Consider the following 16,397-nt stretch of genomic DNA (forward strand, 5'->3'; position numbering starts at 1 on the left):
ATATTTGGACACAAATTAAACTATCAATCACATGATCAAAAAATGACTGCCCTCAACTGTGTTCACCTCACACTTATCATCATCTCCTTGACCGCGGCCATGGCCACCACCACGGGGAGCAATACGGTGTCACCGTCCGCTGTGAGGGCGGCTTATTGGCCTTCATGGTCTGTAGATAACTTCCCTCCATCAGCCATAGACACCAACTTGTTCAGTCACATATACTACGCATTTCTATCACCTAGCAACGTTACATTCAAGTTCGAATTATCGAATTCCGAGGCAAAGCTCCTCCACAACTTCACCACCACTCTCCACCACAAAAACCCACCGGTGCAGACGTTAGTCTCCTTCGGTGGCGGCGGTGGTGATCCACTTCTTTATGCCACCATGGCTTCAAAGGCTGGATCAAGAAAAATTTTCATAAATTCAGCAATTGATGTTGCAAGGAGGTTTGGGTTTGATGGGCTGGACCTTGATTGGGAGTGGCCTCAAGGCCCAAAAGAAATGATCAATTTGGGCCGCTTGTTTAAGGAATGGAGGTTTGCGATCCAAAAAGAAGCCCGGTCCACATGCCGCACTCCTCTGCTTCTCACTGCAGCCGTGTACTTCTCCGTTGACTTCTTCGTAGATAAAGTCTACCGTAGGTACCCAGTGGGCTCAATTGATAGATATTTGGACTGGGCCAGCCCAATGTGTTTTGACTATCATGGGTCATGGAACACATCGCAGACGGGGGCCCATGCTGCATTATTCGACCCAAAGAGTAACATAAGTACAAGCTATGGGCTTCAATCATGGATCAGGGCCGGTGTTCGGCCCAGTAAGTTGGTTATGGGCCTGCCTTTGTATGGAAAGACTTGGGAGCTTAAAGACCCAAATGTGAATGGGATTGGAGCACCAGCAGTTGGGCTGGGCCCAGGAGTGGAAGGTGTTTTACATTTCTCAGAGTTGGTGGATTATATTGGGGCCCATAGTGCCAGTGCACTGTATGATCCGGTGACTGTGTCCGCATATGCTTATGGTGGAACGACTTGGATTGGATTTGATGATGCCACGTCAACAAAGGTGAAGATAGGCTTTGCTAGGGCCCATGGGCTTCGTGGGTATTTCTTTTGGGCTTTGTCTTTTGATCTCGATTGGGAAATCTCAAAACAAGGTATGTTCCTTTGTTTGTTTATCATAATTGGATTAATTATTTCTTAATCTAAAGCTAATTCATATTGTTTGATTCATAAAATGCAGCTTCGAAGGCTTGGATCGGTTACTAATGACTTCTTATGGAGCCTAAATTTCAGAAATCTAAGCATGTATTTTCATGTGTGTATCAACTTAGTTTTGTCTTTTCAGAGTTTGAACCATGTTGTTGGTATTATCGTCAAACTATTTCTAAATTAAACAATTCTCACAGTTATGTGTTTTCCCTTTTTTCTACATCATATATGGGCTTAAACTTGGGTCATCAGTCCTATGCGCACATAATATTCATACACAACGACATGGTAAGTTGGGCTAAAGCCCAACGCATGAAAGATTTTGTAAAAAAATGTGTCTACCCAATGCGTCTAAACCAGATCATTGAAAAGCTATTTCATATGCTAATATGCAGCTTCAAGGGTGTGGATCACTGACTAACCTGCATTTGATAGTGTATAGGGTTTGTTTATGTTTGTCAACCAATCTGAAAAGAAAAACAGAAACTCATGAAATCTGACTGTTGCTTTGTTTTTCCTCTTATTCCAAACAAGTATTCTGCAAAGTACATATGTAGTTTGATTAATCAAATATACGTACAAATGAATACATGATGACTTATTTGCCTTCATACAGAAATGAACATTATTTTTCACACACACAAACGGAACGTCAGTGATTCCATCGATGAAGCTTGGTGTAGTCTGAAAGTTAATCCAGATTTTCATCGTTTAGCTTCACGAATCCCATACGGCTGCAGCTGCGAAAGGAAGAAACAGATGAACCAAGAATCAGTCGAGAATTGAAGAGTAAGCTTACAGAGGATAAGAAATCACAGAGAGATCACCAAGAACTAACCTGCTTTTGATAGTGACTCGTTTTGATCATCGTATCCAAGTCCCCATACAAAAAACCCACCTAGGCCCTGGATCTGGGCAAACTTGGTTTTCTGTGTAATAGATCCTGGTCCATCGTATCCAATCCAGGTTGTCCCGGAAAACGAGTATGTAGATACGGTATCCTCATCATACACTTCTTGGGCATTATTTGCAGCATTGAAGGCCACAATTTCACTGTATGACATAGTCCCGTTATCCCCAGGACCTACGCCAACAGCAAGAGCTCCAATGCCATTTACATTAGGGTCTTTTAATTGCCATGTCCATCCATATAGAGGAAGTCCCATTACAAGCTTCTCCGCAGCCATCCCAGCCCGTTTCCAAGATGATATACCAAAACTTGTGCTAATCTTGCTTGTCTTGTCATATAGCAAAGCATGAGCACCAGTCACTGAAGTATCCCAGTTTCCATGATAATTAAAGCACATAGGACTCACAAAATCAGCAAAGGTATTAAGAGCAGCAACCGGGTATGTTGTACCCTGATGGTCGAAGAAAAAAGAAGGAGCAAAATAAACAGCTGCAGACAAAAGAATTTGAGGTTCCCCGGATGTTTGTGACTCGGTTTCAATGGCTCCACGCCACTCTTTTAAGAGCAGTGCAAGGTTGGACATGTCTTCCGGGGTATTAGGGAATTCCCAGTTGAGGTCTAGGCCATCTAAACCATACTTCCGAGCCACATCAATAGTAGATTTAATAAAGACAGCACGAGAAGCAGTGTTGCTTGCCATGTTAGAGAAGGTATCGGGGTTTGAATTTGCTCCTCCAATGGATATGAATGCTTTTGCTGGTTGCTTTTGGGCATGAATGGTATCTGTGAAATCCTTCATCAATTGATCATCAGTTAGCGTGATCAACAACTGATTAGAAGTAGGGTCTATGACAAGGAACGAATAGAAGATATGAGTAAAATAGGTGGGGATTTTCGAGGGAGGGAACTTGTCAGCCAGCCAGGAAAGCCAGTAGCCACCTTTGATGCCACGAGAGGTAGGTTCGGGAACCACTGAGGGTGGAGGAGGTGGAGATATGATTACAGATGGTGGTGGGGGAGGCGATGGAATCAGGAACGGCGGTGGTGGTAGGGGACCAGGAACCACTGCTGGTGGTGGAGGTGGAGGTATGATTTCAGATGGTGGTGGGGGAGGCGATGGAAACAGGAACGGCGGTGGTGGTGGAGGACCGGGAACCACTAATGGTGGAGGAGGTGGAGATATGATTTCAGATGGTGGTGGGGGAGTTGATGGAAACGGGAACGGCAGTGGTGGTGGTGGACACATTGATGGCGCAGGAGGGAGTGTCAATGGAACTGGGGGAGGTGGAGGTGGTGGTGGTGGTGGGTTAGCCGTATTGTTACAGTTACAAGTAGCAGTAATAGTTTCTGAAGTCACTGTGCTTGTAGTCTTTGAAGTCAATGTGCTTGCAATGAAGATTATGGCCCAACAGAGTGGCGCCATTGTTCGATGAGCCATTTTGGTGATGTGGTGAGGAATTTTGGTTTGTTTGTTTCCATCTGGTCGTATGCTTATAAATAGGGAGGCCAATGGCATTACAGGCTACGGTTTTATCGAAGCTTTTTGGCTGATCATGCTTTATGCTTGGAGGGTTGCCTTCGGCTTCACATTATCAATAAGAATATCTAGCCTATACTACTTAGTTTGACATAGATTTTGTCAAATGGATTAAGACAAGCCTGAAAGCACGAGACTGCTACAATTCCTGCCCTCAAAATTTACATTAGGCCTAAAGTATGTTGGTTCTTGATCAAATCTTAAACTTCTTTTTGCCCACTTCAGGAAATGTTTTGTTCATCTCTCTAAGCTATAACACCGAACCTAACAGTGGAGCGAGTTTAGTCGTATTATGTCTCCTAAAGATGCTGAAAAACAATAGGTTTTGAGGGATTCAAATGAATAAACTAATTAATCTACACGTTAATTCCTCGGATTCTTCTTCGTCTACAAGAAATTAATTTGATATAAACTAAAATTCTGCAGCGTGAACAACAAATGCTTACCAACAATGAAAGCTACTCAATCTTATTAGACAATGACCATAGATGTGTAAAGCATGATGAAGATCAAGTATGACAAAAACCAAAAAACACGTACTACACAGCGAGAACAACAACAGAGTCTGAGCTCCACAAAACTAGATTTCTAAACATAGAACAAGCTAAGTCAACAAGGAACAAGATGGAAAATTCCCTATAAAAATTGGTAATTTCTTGGCACAACCATCCTTTCACTTGAAAGACTACTAGTTTTTGCATATACAGAAAGCCCAATAGAATAGTTCTACATAAGCTAGCTTCACATTTTTCATAGAAACCAGTCACCTGTACTCATCAACAAACCAACAAATTTCACTAACCTTTGTTTCGACGAGGGGAATTTATCAACAGCCACGTGAGATGGGGATAAAAGACTAATTCACTGAAATGTACAATATATATGCTGGGCGGAAAATCGACTAAAAGAAGTAAGGATAGCACCTCAAGACTCTAGCAGCTGTCGGAATGATAACAGGTTCAAAGCTCCACAATTAGGGTTTCCGCAAAATCCTACACTTGAATCATTCAAACATAGTCACTGCGAATTGCAGATTTTACCACCTCATCCATCGGAAAGTCACATTGTACAATAATAAAACCCAAATTATTAAATGAAAAACAACAGTAACATTGTAACCTTACCATGAACAAGATATTATTTTTGGCCATCCACTCTACAAATTTTACGAGGATCAAGGGCCATGCTCCATTTTCATCATGATTCTCAAGAATATGAAAATCAATCTGCAAACAAGAAACCAAATCACTTTTTTTCCCAGGAAAATACTTGGGCAAATTATCCCAAAAGCATTTACCTAGAGAGGGGGGATTTGACCTTACTGTATCCCTGAATCCCTTTTCTTCTTCCAATGCCCAATGAAGTGAAACTTCCTCACCCATACGATCAAACCTCCAATGATAAAAATACTGAATCCAGCTCAAGCTTCCATCTCATTCTCTTCTCAGCAATGTGAAATCTGACACATTTGACAAAAACTGGATCCTGAAAGCCGCAAAGCTCTGATCTTCCCTTTCCAACAGAATCTTTTTTAACACGAGGACAGTGTTCACTTTCCAAAGGCCATAGCAATGTCCCTGGCCATCTGGGTTCACTCTCTCTACCCACACCAGTCCATTCGAGCACCTCAGTTTGCTGAACAAAGCGAATAAGGGAATGTTTGACTCTCTCACCTTTTTGACCACCAAAATCAACCCTCCCTTCCCGTCCAAGATCCTTTTTTCAGCAGCCTTGATCAAATCTCATCCGTCCATCTTCTCTCTTTATTGTGTCTTTTCTTTCTGTTATTAATCTCTTGATGCGTACATCGGCCCTTTCTTTGTGTAGAGAGCTTTGTTTTTCCTTTGATTGGATTGGACATATGGGGACAACCAAAAACTTTTTTTTTTTAGATTTGAAAGGTCCAAACTGCTCTTCCTATGTGACTGCATCATAATTCATAATCAAATTTCAAAACCTTTTTTTTTTTATCGTGGAGTTTGGGATTCTTCGAGACGTTTAATTGAAAAATGAACAATGAAGAGTTGAAAACTTGGCCAACGTAAGAAGAGTAAATTCCATGAATGAAGGACAAACATGTCTTTTTGTGTAATACACAATCTAAAAACCAGGGGTGTCATACAACAACAGAAGCTTATGCAGATCTTCCTAATCAACAAACATCTTCAACACAGAAAAACAGAAATAATCAATCGTCCTCTCCTCCTCCACCACCACCACCACCACCACCACCGCCCCTCTCTTCCAGGTCACCCATTTAGATCCGAATCCTTCACATTAACCCAAAAACAGAGACACCTAAAATAACACAATTAGTCAATAACCAAAGCAAAATTAACCAGACATTCCTCGACTTTTCTTCTTCTTGTTGTAGATATGCTTGTTTAATCTATTTGTTGCCACACCGACAGAGAGAAATAAAAATCTGAAAGTGGGTTTTTTGTGTGTATTAAATGGGAAATGTAACATCAAACGTGGCAGCGAAGTTCACGTTCTTCCAGCCAGACCCACCAACATACGATGTGTACAGGGAGGAGGACGGGAGGCTAGTGTTCCCTGGTGTCACCACCGATAAGAACATGGAGGTGCATTTGTTGGAGACCAAGGTAGGTAACAAGGTCGTCGCTACCTTCTGGAGACACCCATTTGCGAGGCTCAAGGTCTTGTACTCCCATGGCAATGCTGCTGACCTTGGTCAGATGCACGAGCTCTTCATCGAACTCAGGGCGCACCTTCGTGTCAGTATCATGAGGTACCTTTGACCGATTTCTTGGTGTGGGTTTTTCAAATTGGTTAATTCATTTGGTGTTTGATTGTGTTTTCATTGGCAATTGGATTTTGTGATTCCTTTAATTGTCGATTGGGGGAACAATTCATTTCTTTGTTCATTGTATTTCTCTGTTCGATTGGGTCTTGTCCCGGTTGTCTCTGTTTTTCTTGCTCTGTTTTGTAGATTGGGTAGATGACCAAAATCAATTCAGCAAATAGTAAATGTATAAAAACATTAATATGGGATAAGATTTCCCCATCAATTCCTATATAAGTAAAGCTATTGGATTATGTGGTAAAATGTTTTACTACCTTGAAGAGTCAAAGTTGTACTAATTTTGTTTTGAAGGCAATATTTCAACCTTTTCATATTATAATAGTGAAGGGTTTGTCCTCATTTAGTTTGTATGTTTCTGGGTTTTAAAATCTCTTGATTAAATGCTACTGTTATGGAGTCAATCTATGATGGTCCATTTTGTTTAGTTGTACCTGATCAATATTCATTTTCAGAATCTTCTATTGCCATTTTCTTGTTGGGGATCGGAACTACGTGTCTGAACTTTGCGAGGAAGAGTTGTTTGATAATTTGGTACTAACGATCTCTATTTACTTGCTAATAATTTCCGAAAGCCGGCTTAAACATTTCTTTATTGTGGTATATCGTGATTATTGTCTTTTTTCAGTGACTGATAGTTTGTTTTCTAGTCTATGGATATTTTAGAAAGTTCACTAAAGATTGAGGGTTTCTAGTCTAATTCTATGGATATCATTGTGCTAGACATTGCATAAGGCGCCAGGGTTGGTTTCAATGGCCCGTCCAGATATAAATTACTATGTATTTTCTGTCATGGAAAAGAATTTTATTTGAGAGTTTTGGATTTTGCTTTTGTTTATTTCGTATAAGCTGTTCAAAACTGACTGTTTCATTAAATTTGGTTGACGGCATGCTTTTGGTTTTCTGAACACAAATGCAAGGTAAACAAACCATGACATAGAGGCTTATGGAAATTATATTATTTACTTGGTGACTTGTGATATTGCAGCTATGATTATTCTGGGTACGGAGCATCCACTGGCAAGGTAAACAAACATGAAATCAACAACTCTTGGGAGTTTTCTTTCGGTCTGATCAATTATGGATTTCCTGTGTTTGTAACAGCCATCTGAGTTCAACACCTACCATGACATAGAGGCTGTCTACAATTGTTTGAAGAGAGAGTATAGAATTAAGCAGGAGGAGTTGATTTTGTATGGCCAATCTGTTGGAAGTGGGCCAACACTGCACCCAGGCTCACGATTGCAGAGACTGAGAGGTGTTGTTCTTCATAGTGCCATTCTTTCGGGCATACGGGTCTTGTATCCTGTAAAGATGACATTCTGGTTCGACATTTTTAACGTAGGTTTCGTTCAAGGTGCTCTCTTCATTGGAAGGTTCAATCTAATTGGACCTGGACCTGGACCTGAAAGATTCAAAGATATCCAAAATGGATGGCCAAACCCTAACGAGGGTTTTTTTTTTTATACCGAGAACAACTCTTACATGAGTGTCTTTTGGACAATTCACTGAACTCAAATTCAGGTCAAACTAGGCACGTGCTAACCCGTAAGATAGGTTAGTTGAGTTGAGACTTAGCGCAAACCACTTGGAAATAATAACGTTAGTTTCGAATCGAACTCCTTATCTCAAGTGAAATTCTTTACGCTCTAATTCTGGAGAGAGAATCAGTTAAAGCCATAGGCAAGTGGTTCCTGATGAGTTCAGGCAGAAGGATTTCTGTAAACACACAAGCATGTTGATTTCAGGAGACTAATTTTTCCCATACCATTTGGTGCCCTGTAGAAGAGTACGTGACACGTCTATGAATTTCTCTTGCAACTCACACGTGATTAAATTATTATTGCTTGTGAGATATGGTGGTCTGGTGGGGTTAAATCCCAATTGAAAATTAAATTATTGCTTGCACTGGGTCTACTATAAAATTATTGATCCGGAGAACATAATAAAAAAGATTACCCCAAGTCACACATGAATTATGGGATAGGGGTAGGGAAAAAATCATTTTAAAATCGGACAATAAGACATGTTTATGAAATATTTACATGCTTGGATTCTAATATGGATTGGATTTCAGACATACTTAATTGACCAAACTCGGATTTATTTAAATTCGGATGATAACCTAATCCGGATTAGGGTTGAAACAAGATTAATGCATTTGGATCCGGATCCGGATCCGGTTTTAAAAAATCGAACAAAAATTTTATGTTTGGACCCGGATTTTGAACAAATAATTTTTGTTCAAACTTGGTTTAATCTAGATAAGACAAATTTGATTATCCTCACCGAACATAGTTTTGTGACTTTTGTCATTCCTATAAAGAGATAGCATTCATAATTTATAAAATTTTCTTAAAAACTACCAGTACCAGCCAAAATAAATAAATAAATTTGGAGTCCACCAGTGTTGACTAGTTGGTGCATTGCCCACAAACATTCGTTGAATTTAATTTCCTATATGGCCATCCTTGCTTTAATCTATATCATACTAATATATCACAAGAATCTCATCCTTCAATTGCCGGCTGGAAAAAAGAAACATCTAAGTTTCCTTTATTAAAAAATATTTTAAAAAAAATCATTCACACAATAATACATCAAACATAAGATTTTGTCGGCTTTGGGAATTTTAATAGAATCATATGCATCTCCTCCAAAGAAAAACACTTATAACTAATTTAAAAGTTTGACCTATTATATAACGTACTTCACATCTTCCTATGGACGATGTGAGACAAGAAACTTAACCCCTTCGTTATTCGATAGCTCGTCTAGTAACATCAAAATTTACATTGCAGAGGCTTGTGACCTCTCCCACTTGAATAAGGTGTTACAGTAGTAGTAACCATAGATTCTGCTCCTGCCTTGCCCCAAAAATATCTTTGTAATTGGTAAATTTAACTACTGTTTTGGAGGTTTTGATATGGGGCTCTTAGAATACTGCAATTTTTGACACTTGAGTTTCCAGACTCTTTGAATAATGGTTTAAATATGTCTGCACTGAAACTTATGAAGTAAAGGTGCCCTTTTAAGCCTAAACCTAAACTCTGAGTGTTGGATAAATTGACTAAATTCGGCCAAAACTAATCGCATGGTCGTAAGAGTATTACTCCCGATGGAATAACCTTAGCCTTGAATTTAGTTTTGATTATGAAGGATAACTCTATATATGATTACTTGCATAATCATTGCTTTATAACTATCTTTCCTTGTACATGCTAGGCCTCCTCTAGCATAAAAACGCTTCTGCTGCGCAATTTATTATCATTATTAATCAATCTCTATCAATCCCTCGTGACACTGTTACCCATCCCCATCAAGATGTTAGGAAAGAGTGGCTACAGCCTACATGAGAAAACGCCACACAGTTACCACTTTTAGGAAAGTTATAAAAGCCAAAACTAAATCATTGCTTCTATTGGGTGTGCCACAAATTATTCAATTCTTATCATCAGTCCAATAAATCTGTCGTCTTCATCACTGAGATGCTGAGTTACACTCATGACTAAAACAACAACCGTAGAGCCTCCTATTGTTGACTAAACCATCCTGTCCACTGTTGATTAAATATGGAGTTCTCGCCCATCGGATCACACATGGCATAAGTAGCACACCTGCCTCGTCTATATATGAAACCCAACACAATCCCACCCTTCCACACAAACAAACGTAAGCTCTGAAATCAAACATCAAGTATTAGTGGCAGCAGCCATGGATTTCGCCCTTTCTCTCCCCACAAATGCCATTGTAGCAATCACATTAGCCTTCACTCTGCTTGTCTACTTTCTATTCTCAAAGCCAAGACACCCTCAGAATAAGAAACCACCACCAGTAGCTACGGGTGCTTTGCCTTTCATAGGCCACCTCCACCTCTTAGCAGGGTGGTCAAAACCAGCCTACAAAATCTTGGGAGAAATGGTGGACAAGATCGGTCCAACATTTATTCTAAAGCTTGGCGTGCATCAAGCCTTGATTGTTAGTACCCCAGAGATTGCTAAAGAGTGCTTTACCACAAATGACAAAATATTCGCAAGCCGTCCACCTTCAATGTCCTCTGATCTTCTTGGCTACCACTTTGCGATGTTTGCCATCAGCCCATACGGTCCTTATTGGCGCGAGATGCGCAAGATAGCGACAGTGGAGCTTCTCTCAAATCATAGAATAGATATGCTAAGAGGTGTCTTAAAATCTGAAGTGAGGACAATGTTAAAGGAGATGCATGAGCAGTTAAATACAAACAAAACTGCAGTGAAGGTGGACTTGAAGCAATGGTTTGGAGACTTAAATCTTAACATCATAACCAAGTTGATTGCAGGGAAGCGATGTGTTGGGGCTAAAACAAAGGCAGAGAAGGAAGAGTATGAGAAGTGCCAAAAGGGGTTGAAGGAGTGCCTTGAATTGGCTGGGAGTTTCGCGGTGGGGGATGCGCTTCCATTTTTGAAACGGTTTGATATTGGAGGAGTTGAAAAAGCCATGAAAAGGAATGCCAAAGAGATGGACGAAATTCTCCAAGGATGGTTAGATGAGCATAAGCAAAAGAGAGCTGATGGTAAAGTTGAAGCTACCCAGGACTTTATGGATGTTATGCTATCTATTTGTGATAGAGATGCAGTAAAGAATTCCAGTCATGATGCAGATACCATCATCAAGGCCACATGCCTGGTATGCATATGCAATTTTCTTTGTTGCTTTTTACACACAATCTAACTAGTTTAGCATTCCACATGTACTAACCCAAATGCTTAAGAGCATGGACCTGAACTTTGATATTGGATCTGTGATTGTTTATCTAATTGACCAGCCCCGTGCTTTTTTCTCTTTGCAGAATCTTGTTTTAGGAGGTGCAGAAACCTCAACTATAGCTTTGAGTTGGGCCGTATCACTATTATTGAACAACCCTCAAGCATTAAAGAAAGCGCATCAGGAATTAGATACCTGCGTTGGTAGAGATAGGCTTGTTGAAGATTCGGATTTGCAAAAATTGGCGTACATCCCAGCCATCATCAAGGAGACACTGAGGATGTACCCCCCATCATCACTCGATGCAGCACATCTTTCAACAGAAGACTGCACCATCGACGGTTTTCATATCCCTGCAGGGACACAACTCTTTGTCAATATTGCAAAAATTCATCATGATCCCAAAGTATGGCCAAATCCTGAAGAGTTCAAACCAGAAAGATTTCTCACCACACACAAGCACATTGACTACAGGGGCCAAAATTTTGAATTGTTACCATTTGGAAGTGGTAGAAGAGTTTGTCCTGGAATTTCTCTTGCAAGTCAAAATATGCAACTTACGCTTGCAAATTTTCTACATGAATTTGACATTGCAAGCCCAACAGGAGGACCAGTCGACATGGCTGAAGGACTGGGATTCACCTTATATAGAGCCAATCCACTTGAAGTTCTTCTCACCCCACGCCTTCCTGCCCACCTTTATGCTTAAACTGCATGAATATGATATCAAGAGGAGTTTGCCTGGGTAGACTAAGTAATAAAAATAAAGAGCTAGAAATGTTCTTAGTCCCTCAAATGAAGAATTTATTCTATTTGCTATATTTAAGCTTTGAGTTGGTGTATTTTTTTCAGTTTGTGTGCTACTGTCAACTATGTCAATGACACTTTCAAAAGAATTTGATGAGTAAAATGTTATTTGCTTTCCCATGTATACATTATACTATCATACTAGACTCTTACATACACTTCTTAGAAAATTTTCTTTTGGTGTAATTTTAGAGTTCATCAAGAATATCATCAACAATAAAGTTGTCCATTTGTAATAGAAGGAAAGAATAGATGCAAAAATCAAGAAAGGAGTTATCTGGAGTGAAATGAAATGGTGGTGTGGTTGCTAATACCACCTCTTGAAAGTGAACAACAAGAAACCAGAAGCTATAATTTGTGGGTTGAAAGGGTACCAAACCTTGTATTATGGCTACTCAATATAATTTTTTGGTTGAAGGTGACTTTAGACAAACAAGAACAATTTAGTTCAAGGAAATTCAATCCAAGCTCAATTTTACTCTAAAAATATAAAGGTTTCAAAGACGGCCCATGGTACACTAGATGGGCCTACTTTGGCCAATTTTAATGTTGCTGTTTGGCCCAATTTTAAGAGATGGGTCTTGCTTAGCTAATTTATCCGTCTTAGTGTTTTACTAGAGAGCAAATTTCTCTTCCACTGTACCCTTTTTAGAGAGAGGGATCCTCAATCAGTCAATCGAAGTATTAGCTAAGCCCAATCCATTGTCCCTAAAAGGCCTCTCTCAATAGCAGCCCAACTCCAAAAAAAACCTTGACAAACAACCCAAACGATCAGACCTACATTGAAGCCAGACTCAGATCCATCTTAAAACCATAAAAACATTTTGGCCAACAACTTTCGCCATCAATAAAAGAAAGAAAGAATACTCTTTATTGTATTTGCAATGGCTTTTTCTCATAAATAGTAGCTACCCCAATTCCAATTCCACCACCCATGCAATCATCCCGCCTTTTGAGGTTGAAGTTGGAGGCCATGCTCTCGGATCATTTATGGAGGTTGAAAATTGGAGGAAATCTCAAAATGTATTCGTGAAAACGTTGAGTCAATAATTTTATTATTGGTAGTCATATCTAATGGTCATTTGCATGTTTTAAATTTCAAAATCGAATGTCTATTAAATGGGTGGGATGGGATGGAATCATGTCATACGATGATATGGAGTACCAAAACCAATATAATAATGTCAATTTACAGAGTCTTGGTGACAATGCATGTATAGTTGAGAATCTAAATATAGAATTTGCAATTCAAATTTTAAAAATGTACCAATTTCCCGCTCCATATGTTGTGGTACATCACATCATCATATGACATATATTAACTATTGAATCATTTCTCAAAATATTCCATGATTGAGTTAAATGGTTTTCATTACTCAACTTCAATTTTTTTCCATTTAACATTTTTCATTTTTTTCATACATTGCTGGATAACCATTTTTGAACTTGCGAAACCATATTAAAATCAGCTCCATACCTGAACTTGTAGATTCTAGGCGATTCCATGGAAGGGCGATGATCGGTGTTCGTAGCCTGCAGAGCTTTCAGCAACCACGACTCGCTCCGTCGGCTCCTCAACCATCATGATATGGTAGTGATGGATATGGACAATATGCAAAACTCGTGCATATTTTGTTGCTTATCTATTTGAAATTTTTGTTTGTTTGAAAGAGTCAATTGGATGCGAAGAGGTTTTGATATTTAGTTCGTCCAATCATTGATGAAGATAGTCCCACATTTAACGGATGAGAATCTAATTATGATTATGTTGGGATTACGTAGGTGTTTGTGCACTTGACTTTTCCCTAATTATGGTAATGTTGGGATTACGTACTTTAAGTAGGACACTTTTTACTTAATTTGTAGTTATACCTTATCATGGGAAAAAGGTGGCTATAAAAATCTATCTGTGCAAAAGAACAAAAGGTACAGAAGTTAAATTCCATGACTCTGCTTCAAACAAACTACACTCTTTTATGCATGAGTACTTCATATAATGTGGCAAGGTTTTCCTTAAAAATGAATATTATTTGCACCTCATAATTTATTAACTACATCACACTCTAAATAAACTCAGTAAAAAAAATAACAATTATAAATACATCACAATTTTATGTTTTTCTATGTTTTTTTCAATCTGTACCCTAGGGTTTCCTACTTTCCTCTACCTCCTTTCTTCTCCCTTTATCAATTTCACCTGAAATGAAATCAATTCTGATAACTGAAAACGGTATCTACGTAGCCAACCAAAACCAAGTTGGTTTTGGATTCTTCAGCACCTGTCTACCACAGGTTGTTTTGTTCGCAATGTAAGGTGGCATGGCATGTTGGGATGACCTGTAGTGAGTTTGAGAAGTTTAAAGAGAGTGAAATTTCACTCATTTTGCATCACTGGTGGCTACGATAAAATGCTATAAATTTCAAATACCATAGAGCGGGATTAATTCTTAAAACCAATAAACTTCAAGTACTATAGAGCGGATCATTATATCATACATTAAATAACCCATTATATCGTACATTAAATGACCCAAGTGTAAAATATAAGGCATCTTTGCAAAGAATATGAGGAGAAGAAGAAAGCCCCAAAATTTCAGTGGAACTTGTAGGCTTTGTAAGGCATACTATTGACATGGAACTTGCAATGTCCCAAAATTTCAGTGGAACTTGTTGGCTTTGTAGGGCATACTATTGACATGGTACTTTGTAGAAAAATAGGAGCAATTGTAGAGAAGAATAGAGGCAATATTTGATGTGTATGTATCTTGATAAAACATTACAATTACAATCTCATATATAGGGATCAAACATTACACCCTAAGACAAATGTTCCATAATTTGAGTAGCAATTTATGGAACAAAGATTCCATAATTTGAGGAGCAAATTGTGGGACAAAAGTTCCATAATTTGTTCCATAATTTGAGGAGCAAATTATGAGACAAAAGTACCATAATTTGTTCCATAATTTGAGAAGCAAATTATGGAACAAAGGTTCCATAATTTGAGGATATCAATAAGGTCAATACTCCCCCTCAAGCTGGATCAAGGGGATTGATTGAGCCAAGCTTGGACAATAATCGGTGAAAATGACCAGAAGACAAAACCTTTGTAAAAACATCAGCAAGTTGATCATGACTTCGAGTGTAAACTGTTTGAATAACTTGATTCTGAACTTGATGACGAATAAAATGACAATCAACTTCAATATGTTTTGTGCGTTCATGAAACACGGGATTAGCAGCAATATGCATAGCAGCCTGATTATCACAAAAGAGAGTCATAGGAAGACTACTTGGAAAACCCAAATCTGCGAGCAAACTCTTAAGCCATATTAGTTCACATGCACTGGATGCCATTGCACGATATTCAGCTTCAGCACTAGAACGAGCAACCACATGTTGTTTTTTGCTACGCCAAGAAACAAGATTTCCACCAACAAACATACAATAGCCGGAAGTGGACTTTCGATCAAGGGCATTTCCAGCCCAATCAGACTCACTATTTCCTGTAATCCGTAAGTGACCGTGCTTAGCTAGAACTATGCCACGACCAATAGAACCCTTGAGATAACGTAAGATTCGTTTGACAATGCCCAAATGGAAAAGAGTAGGAGCGTGCATGAACTGGCTAACAAGACTTACACCATAAGCAATGTCAGGTCGAGTAATAGTGAGATAAATGAGCTTACCAACCAACCGTTGGTAATCACTAACTCCTTGTAAAGGTTCACTGGCTGTATCAAGATTTAATTTGCTATCCAGTGGAGTGGATGCTGGCTTTGAATTCATCATTTCGGTTTCCTCTAGCAAATCAAGAATATACTTCCTTTGATTTAGAAATAAACCTTTGCTGGAAACTGCCATTTCAATGCCAAGAAAGTAATTTAAGGAACCAAGATCCTTAATAGGAAATCGAGATCGAAGAGTGGTTTTGAGTTGAGAAATAGCATCAATACTATTCCCAGCAATAATAAGATCATCAACATAAATTAGGACCACCACTATAGTATTGGAAGAATGACGAATGAACAAGGAAGAATCAGCTATACTGCGAGAGAAACCAACCTCTTGAAGAACGGTACTTAACTTTGCGTGCCAAGCACGCGGAGATTGTTTCAACCCATAGATTGATTTGTGTAGGTGACAAACCAAGGAAGAATCTGAACTCTGTGGAGGTCCTGGAGGTAGTTTCATATAGACTTCTTCTTCAAGATCCCCATGAAGGAAAGCATTTTTGACGTCCATTTGACTCATAGACCATCCATAATTTACGGCAACTGAGAGGAGAGTACGCACTGTATTCATCTTAGCAACAGGAGCAAACGTCTCTTTGTAATCTACACCAAAGGTTTGAGTAAATCC

At 39.1% G+C, this 16,397-nt stretch overlaps 4 protein-coding genes across 9 annotated transcripts; 3 read left to right on the top strand and 1 right to left on the bottom strand.

Annotated features, from left to right (window-relative positions):
* Positions 1-99: 99 nt before the first annotated feature.
* LOC120005431 (class V chitinase CHIT5a-like) lies at positions 100-1,271 on the top strand. The gene is made up of 2 exons (XM_038855055.1): positions 100-1,159; positions 1,246-1,271. The coding sequence occupies exons 1-2, from the start codon at positions 100-102 to the stop codon at positions 1,269-1,271; spliced, it is 1,086 nt and encodes a 361-aa protein (XP_038710983.1).
* A 438-nt stretch (positions 1,272-1,709) lies between these two features.
* Positions 1,710-5,531, bottom strand: LOC120006107 (class V chitinase CHIT5a-like). Of its 6 annotated transcripts, none has more exons than XM_038856003.1 (4): positions 4,979-5,531; positions 4,786-4,887; positions 2,053-4,653; positions 1,710-1,954 (listed from the first exon to the last, which is right to left on the bottom strand). In XM_038856003.1, the coding sequence occupies exons 3-4, from the start codon at positions 3,638-3,640 to the stop codon at positions 1,932-1,934; spliced, it is 1,611 nt and encodes a 536-aa protein (XP_038711931.1). In that variant the 5' UTR covers positions 3,641-4,653; positions 4,786-4,887; positions 4,979-5,531; the 3' UTR covers positions 1,710-1,931. The 6 variants fall into 6 exon arrangements, with proteins under 6 accessions (XP_038711931.1, XP_038711932.1, XP_038711930.1 ...); XM_038856004.1 differs by having other exon boundaries at positions 2,053-4,658; XM_038856002.1 differs by having other exon boundaries at positions 2,053-4,681.
* A 348-nt stretch (positions 5,532-5,879) lies between these two features.
* Positions 5,880-8,047, top strand: LOC120005432 (alpha/beta hydrolase domain-containing protein 17C-like). The gene is made up of 4 exons (XM_038855056.1): positions 5,880-6,413; positions 7,474-7,510; positions 7,590-7,938; positions 8,010-8,047. Exons 1-4 carry the CDS (start codon positions 6,115-6,117, stop codon positions 8,045-8,047), a joined length of 723 nt encoding a protein of 240 aa, XP_038710984.1. The 5' UTR covers positions 5,880-6,114.
* Positions 8,048-10,199: 2,152 nt separating this feature from the next.
* Positions 10,200-12,159, top strand: LOC120006108 (cytochrome P450 CYP82D47-like). Its single transcript, XM_038856005.1, has 2 exons — positions 10,200-11,150; positions 11,314-12,159. The coding sequence occupies exons 1-2, from the start codon at positions 10,200-10,202 to the stop codon at positions 11,935-11,937; spliced, it is 1,575 nt and encodes a 524-aa protein (XP_038711933.1). The 3' UTR covers positions 11,938-12,159.
* Positions 12,160-16,397: the final 4,238 nt, after the last annotated feature.

Source organism: Tripterygium wilfordii, chromosome 9 (assembly GCF_013401445.1).
Source record: "Tripterygium wilfordii isolate XIE 37 chromosome 9, ASM1340144v1, whole genome shotgun sequence".
NCBI lineage: Eukaryota > Viridiplantae > Streptophyta > Magnoliopsida > Celastrales > Celastraceae > Tripterygium > Tripterygium wilfordii.

What these genes read in the sequence shown, in the direction of transcription:
- LOC120006107 (XM_038856003.1), bottom strand. Translation starts at nt 3,640, where the DNA reads ATGCCATTGGCCTCCCTATTTATAAGCATACGACCAGATGGAAACAAA. An exon ending in CGAGTCACTATCAAAAGCAG is followed by an intron (nt 1,955 to 2,052) that starts GTTAGTTCTTGG and finishes TTCCTTTCGCAG; the next exon opens with CTGCAGCCGTATGGGATTCG.
- LOC120005431 (XM_038855055.1), top strand. Translation starts at nt 100, where the DNA reads ATGGCCACCACCACGGGGAGCAATACGGTGTCACCGTCCGCTGTGAGG. An exon ending in TTGGGAAATCTCAAAACAAG is followed by an intron (nt 1,160 to 1,245) that starts GTATGTTCCTTT and finishes CATAAAATGCAG; the next exon opens with CTTCGAAGGCTTGGATCGGT.
- LOC120006108 (XM_038856005.1), top strand. Translation starts at nt 10,200, where the DNA reads ATGGATTTCGCCCTTTCTCTCCCCACAAATGCCATTGTAGCAATCACA. An exon ending in TCATCAAGGCCACATGCCTG is followed by an intron (nt 11,151 to 11,313) that starts GTATGCATATGC and finishes TTCTCTTTGCAG; the next exon opens with AATCTTGTTTTAGGAGGTGC.
- LOC120005432 (XM_038855056.1), top strand. Translation starts at nt 6,115, where the DNA reads ATGGGAAATGTAACATCAAACGTGGCAGCGAAGTTCACGTTCTTCCAG. An exon ending in CTTCGTGTCAGTATCATGAG is followed by an intron (nt 6,414 to 7,473) that starts GTACCTTTGACC and finishes GTGATATTGCAG; the next exon opens with CTATGATTATTCTGGGTACG. An exon ending in ACGGAGCATCCACTGGCAAG is followed by an intron (nt 7,511 to 7,589) that starts GTAAACAAACAT and finishes TGTTTGTAACAG; the next exon opens with CCATCTGAGTTCAACACCTA.